Source organism: Micromesistius poutassou (assembly GCF_964030765.1).
Source record: "Micromesistius poutassou genome assembly, chromosome: 10".
NCBI lineage: Eukaryota > Metazoa > Chordata > Actinopteri > Gadiformes > Gadidae > Micromesistius > Micromesistius poutassou.
This window is the reverse complement of record NC_140280.1, coordinates 2,246,945-2,252,944: the sequence shown is the minus strand read 5'-3', so window position 1 is coordinate 2,252,944 and position 6,000 is coordinate 2,246,945. Positions and strand designations below refer to the sequence as shown.

Genomic DNA, 6,000 nt, shown 5'->3' with positions numbered 1-6,000 from the left:
TCACTGAGCTCTGCCCGTCGTCAGCCATGCGGGTAACACCGCTGAGCGGAGCCTCCTCCCTCCCGCCCCACCCCTCAATACTTCCTGTGTTTTGTATTTACTGTGAGTGTCTGTGGTGGCCCCGGCGGCGGTGGCGGCGGCGGCGGCGGTGGGCCCCCTCTGTAATTACAGGAGGCCGCTGTAAAGAGGCTGCCTGCTCCCTGCAGGCGCCGCCGGGGCCCAGAGTGTTCTGCTGTCTGTGGGTTGATGTACTCGCACTGTACTGCACCGCCTTCTCTTTGTCTTCACAGCTGGACGGCAGCTTCTCCATGCAGAGGTCCGGCTCGCTGGATTTCTACCAGCACCCGGCCATGTACTGGATGAGGTAGGCCAGGTTTCCATAGAAACGTGACCTCGCCGGTCACATACGACAAATAGATAAAAGTGCTTGTTAACGTCTGCTGCCCCCCCCCCCCACCCCCCCTTCCCCCCCCCCTTCAGGCCTGTGTGCGCTTCTCTCTGATTGGCTCATGCATCCGTGTGTTCTTTGATGTCCTTCATGCACTCCGTGATTGGCTGAGGCATCACCATGCCCCCTGGCTCTATGCTTCTCCTCCTTTCATCCTCCTCAGACACCAGGGCAGATGTTGCCCAGATCAGTGGTCCAGCCCCATGTCCCTCTGTCTGTCCTCTGTGTTGTCCTGCATGGCCTCTGTCAATGGGTCTCCCTCTCTTGATTTTGAATGCTGATCTGTGATTGGTCACCGACCTTTTTTTGGCGACCAGTCCCCACACCAATGGGTCTGGTCCTTTGGCGACCAGACCCATTGGTGTGTACGTGTCTGTCAGACACGTACACATGTATGGTGGAAGAGTGGCGATTCATAAATAACGTACAAAGTTCTACCGTGTCCACCACCAGACTGCGGGATTTCCAATCAATAGTTGTAGAATGAAAAGTCCTCTGTTGAGGACTTTTACGTTGAAAACCAGAACTCTGACTCTCTCTGACTACATTTCCTGAACATTGGCGTAAAAACACATTTACATCAATGTACATCAATGTCATGGAAATGTTGGGTTCATTCGTTGCTATTTTTGCCGCTTCCCTGAAGAGGAAGACTCATTGTACGCTGCTCTGTGACATAATCATTTTCACGTTCATCAAATTGCGAACTGCTTCCTTCCTGCCCGCCATACAGGAAGGTCATGTGTCACTAATCAATGTGTCCTGAACTCGTGGCGTTCCTCCCCTGCTGTCTCGGATCCACGATTCATCATGTCATTTCCTCCTCCTCCTCCCCCCCCCCCCCTCCCCCAGGCCCCCCCTCTTGATCAGGAGGGGCCGGTTCTCCGATGAAGACGCCACCCGAATGTGATCCCGCCGCCGCCGCCGCCGCCGCAGAATGCCACGCCGACCACCGCGACCACGCCCACACCCAGCACCCACACGACCAGGGGACGCTCCGCCCAATCACCTCGCCGGGGGCCTCCTGCCCTCGGCCCCGCCCGCCCCTCCCCCCCGCCCCCACCCCCCCTTCGACCCCGCCCAGAGAACCAGCTCCACCAGCCTGGCCGGCCCCGCTCTCTGCCCCCCCCCCCCCCCAGGGGTCTGGAGCCCAGGACCCCCCCTCCATCGTCCCGGCCTCTCCTCTCCTCGCTCGTTTCTGTGTGTGGAGGGGGGAGTCGGGAGGAGAGACATGAGACATCAGTCCTCATCTGCTCCTCCAGAAGGAGGGGGGGTGAGGGCGGGGGGGGGGAGGGGGGAGAGGAGGGATAGGGGACGGGGGGGGGGCAGAGACATGTAGAGAGACATTCTAGAGAAGCAAGGATGTGCCGAAACGAGGTGGAGGGCTGGGCGACGAAAAAACGGAAAGACAAGAGGAGAATGTATAAAAAATAAAACGGAAAAGAAAAAAAAAGAGAAAAATCGAAATAGGCTATGTAATACAAATGATGTGTGGTGGGAGGGGGCGGGGGGGGGGGGGGGGGGGGCTGCGATGACGACTCGTCAGCGTTCCCTCATCCGAGCAGACGTTCCGGAGCTCCGGGAGCGAGAGAGGGGCCTTCCCTCTCTGTGATGATCGGAGCTCGGCACTCAGACGCCTCTCCACGGCGTGACCACGACGATGACGACGATGACGATGAAGATGATGATGCTCCACAAGGCAATAAGGGGACACGCAACGGACAAAAGCGTTCATGTTTTTATTGAACCTTATTTATCTCTTTACCTTTCTCACATACTTTTTATTAGTATGTAGTGTATTTGCCTTTTTTTCATAAAAGATATTGTTTTTTTTGTGTGTGTGTGTGTGGACTCCAGCGGAGTGGAGGTGATGAGAAAATACAACTGTGTAGACGTAGATCTCGTTTGTGTCTTTTAGGATGTGCTGCCCCCCCCCCCCCACCGCCCGAACAGCGTAAAATCAAACGGTGACAGAAGTAAAAAAAAAAAAAAAAAAAACATGTGCAAATGTATTTTTATTGCTCAATCGATTTGAGGATTCAACATCGTCATGCTGCATCATTACCTGGTAATCGATGCCCTCCGTGTAAGGTTTGAGTGCCCTTCATCATGTTTTGCACAAACCACTATTTTCATAATAATGGTTGATTTGGGTGCTCCGGGGTATTCTTATGAAACGGTAAATGTTAACTTGAATTAACCACTTGAATTTAACAGTAATAGCAAGTGCTTGTAGCAAACTCATCCATGTTTCATTACCTTTGTGATTTTTAACCCCCCCCCCACACAGTGAATATGATCTTATCATATTTGCGTAAACACGATATCGTGTTTTGTTATCGTGATCCAGATATAAAAGCAGATGTTCAGCTGAAGCTAGCTGATGACTGGAATGCCGCTGTGATAGACTTCTCATAAACGGACTAACTGCTTAGGCGGTTCATCGTTACCATCTGCAAAACATTTCAAAACATCCCAGTGAAAAAAACAAGAGGATATGAATCATGTCCATCGTACGGTATCATCTTCATCACAAGCATGACAGACAGACGGTCAACAGTGTTCATCACACAGTGAATACAGTAGCCTACTCTTATACGCTTTGGTGGTATTATAGTTTGTACGTTTTGTAAATAACATACCATTCTTTTTTAACAGTTACCAATCCGTTATCTTTCAATACTCGCCGGACTCCGCAAAGGAAAGAAAAAAAACTGTCTGCATCAACGTACACAAAGCAAAGAGCTTTACTCTATAGCTCTATTCACGTTTCATGAGGAGCCCTTACAATTCAGACAGATATACAATATATGTTCCATAATGTCCAGTTTATAACATTGGAATAATCATGCTGTTGAAATTGACATGCTAAAGCACAAATGTGGATTTTTTTTTTTTTTTTACTTGTGCTCACTAATGTGCTACAGCATTAGAATCCATTGCAATATTAAAACATGTATCTGTTCAAATGGTCTAGCAAAAATATTCCTAATAAAAAAACGGTATAACAACTCAATGCCACTGGTTGTTATTTACAATACACATCACATCTTTATCGTAGGCCTACATATAACTTTAGCCTACATTTTATATGTATACTCTGTAGTATACACACACACTGTGTACACTGTTGTATACTGCAGTTAATACAGAGATCATGAAAACGAGAAAAAGAGAAAAACATTGTGAGAAACCAAGAGAGAAACCAAAAAAACAAAGTCACCTAATGACCTTCTCTATCATGGCTCTGGTTCAAACCACACTCAATTTATTTCACCACTCTTCTGTCCCGCCGCTAGGGGGCAGCGTGCGTAAGGAATAGCGACACGGAACTACGGAATTCTTCCGCCGAAGAAGAACAGCCTTGTTATCATACGAGCCGTCCAGGGGTGCAAGTAGGCTGCGATGCGCTGCGGACAACACCGACCCTTGTTGATTAAGAGCGAATGAAACAATGCTCGGGTCGCATCCCTAATTCTACTCATCCGCTGTTAATACGCTCAGAGCGCGTCGATCCATGTGCTGCGCTCCGGGATCTCACCACACGCCACTACGAGCCACGGATCACTAGACAACGCTGGCACCACAGACACACACACAGCCTATTTACACTATAAATATTCACAAGGAGTCCAGAAAAACAGCTTGGATCTGGAATCCGCGAACATGAGCGAAGACGACAGCACGGCGGCGGGCGGCAACAAAGACAAAGAGTCGACCCTGCTGCTCACCAAGGACGGACAGCGGTACTACGTGAACAAGAGCGGCGTGGTGGACAGCCGGAACGTGGTCACGCCCCTGGAGTCGGACAACAACAACATGTTCTCGTACGACATGGACGACGCGGACGAGGAGGCCGACATGCTGGACACCTCGGACCCCCGGGACAGCGCCGCCAGCCCGGAGGAGCTCAACGACGAGGACGCGTCGGAGGGCGACAACGCCCCCAAGCAGTGCACCTACGAGGGCTGCACCGAGACCACCACGCAGGTGGCCAAGCAGAGGAAGCCCTGGATGTGCAAGAAGCACCGCAACAAGATGTACAAAGACAAGTACAAGAAGAAGAAGAGTGACCAGGCCCTGTCGAGTGGGAAACTTGATGTGAGTGGGGGGGGGGGACAGTGTGCTCTTTTTTGGGGGTAGCGTTTCATCATGCCAAAAAAAAACAACCCCTTGTGATTAAAGCTATTAACATCCGTACATGACCACTAGTGGGTTAGTTGAGACGGTGGTCCCATCGAGTCACAAACCCCTCGAAACCATAAACTGTGTGTGTGTGTGTGTGTGTGTGTGTGTGTGTGTGTGTGTGTGTGTGTGTGTGTGTGTGTGTGTGTGTGTGTGTGTGTTCAGGAGACGGCGGAGGAGAGGCCCGTGTCCGTGAACAAGCAGCGCCTTGGCACCATAGGGGACCGGCCGGCCAGACCCTCCCTGATAGAGCAGGTGCTCAACCAAAAGAGGCTGGTACGTACGTCAGCGCGACTAATTCTGGACATCAAAGCCTACTACTACTACGGCTCCTCCTCCTGGTCATTGCGTTTCATTTGTAAATCTTTTACTATGGCAACAGCCACATGAATAGTTTTCTGTTTCTCCGTTTACCTTAACCTAAAAAAAAAGATTGATTTATAGATTTATGTTGGTCTTTCAACAAAGTACAAGTGCTATGAGAAGCACTTTTGACTGATAGTGTGTGTGTGTGTGTGTGTGTGTGTGTGTGTGTGTGTGTGTGTGTGTGTGTGTGTGTGTGTGTGTGTGTGTGTGTGACACTAACCAGTCCTTACTCAGGAGCCCGGAAGTCATCAGCTTCCTTCAGCAACAGCAGAGGCGCCTGGTCACCCAAAGCCGCAGCCAATCACAGCCGGACTTCCCAGGTTGCTAGACAATCACAGCTGGATTTCCCGGGGGGGCTGACCACTCACAGCAGGTTGCCCAGGGGTTGCCAGCCAATCACAGGTGGGATTTCCTTGGATTTTGGGCGACCACAGCAAGCGACGTTCCAGGGTTTCCAACTGTCCTATCGTTGCTTGTCATGATATTGACTTTGACGGACTCTAGGAATTCTACCGGTTACATATGTTGTTGTTTTTTTGTCAGGCAACCAAGACATTTGTGAAGCGCAAACTACATTGTTGGGTTTGACGTGCAAGTTATGAATTTTTGACCTTGATAGTAAGCAAAAGTGTCAGAGTTAATCCTACAACAAGTTTTTTTTTTTCCTGCCATCTACAGGTTAAAATCAAATCAATTACACGAGTGACACACTGGAAAATGAATTGATTCTTTTAGATAAGCATAGTCTACAAAATAATTTAAGGACACTAAACATGCAGTAAGCCAATTATTTATTTTAAGCGTTTATTATACGTGTGTGTGTGTGTGTGTGTGGTGCAAATATTTTCCATCGAAGAGTCATATTAAAAGGTGCATTATTTAAGCTGAGAGTTAAGTTATTATTTGTGTGTAACGTGGCACGCCTGTCTTGAGCCAATTTAGATTTTAGGCCAGCTCCCAGCTCTGACCAATCAGGGTTCCCTTCTGTGATTGGGTCTGGT

General features: G+C 49.5%; 2 protein-coding genes across 2 annotated transcripts in view; both read left to right on the top strand.

Moving 5' to 3' along the window:
• Positions 1–368, top strand: part of ccdc169 (coiled-coil domain containing 169) — a gene marked incomplete at both ends in the record, with an annotated part of 7,220 nt that extends 6,852 nt beyond the window's left edge. The window contains one exon of the mRNA XM_084473643.1: positions 172–368. Coding sequence (XP_084329769.1) covers positions 172–368 — 197 coding nt within the window. The remainder of the gene's footprint in view (positions 1–171) is intronic.
• A 3,470-nt stretch (positions 369–3,838) lies between these two features.
• rfxap (regulatory factor X-associated protein) lies at positions 3,839–5,882 on the top strand. The gene is made up of 3 exons (XM_084474411.1): positions 3,839–4,549; positions 4,799–4,909; positions 5,223–5,882. The coding sequence occupies exons 1-3, from the start codon at positions 4,115–4,117 to the stop codon at positions 5,325–5,327; spliced, it is 651 nt and encodes a 216-aa protein (XP_084330537.1). The 5' UTR covers positions 3,839–4,114; the 3' UTR covers positions 5,328–5,882.
• Positions 5,883–6,000: the final 118 nt, after the last annotated feature.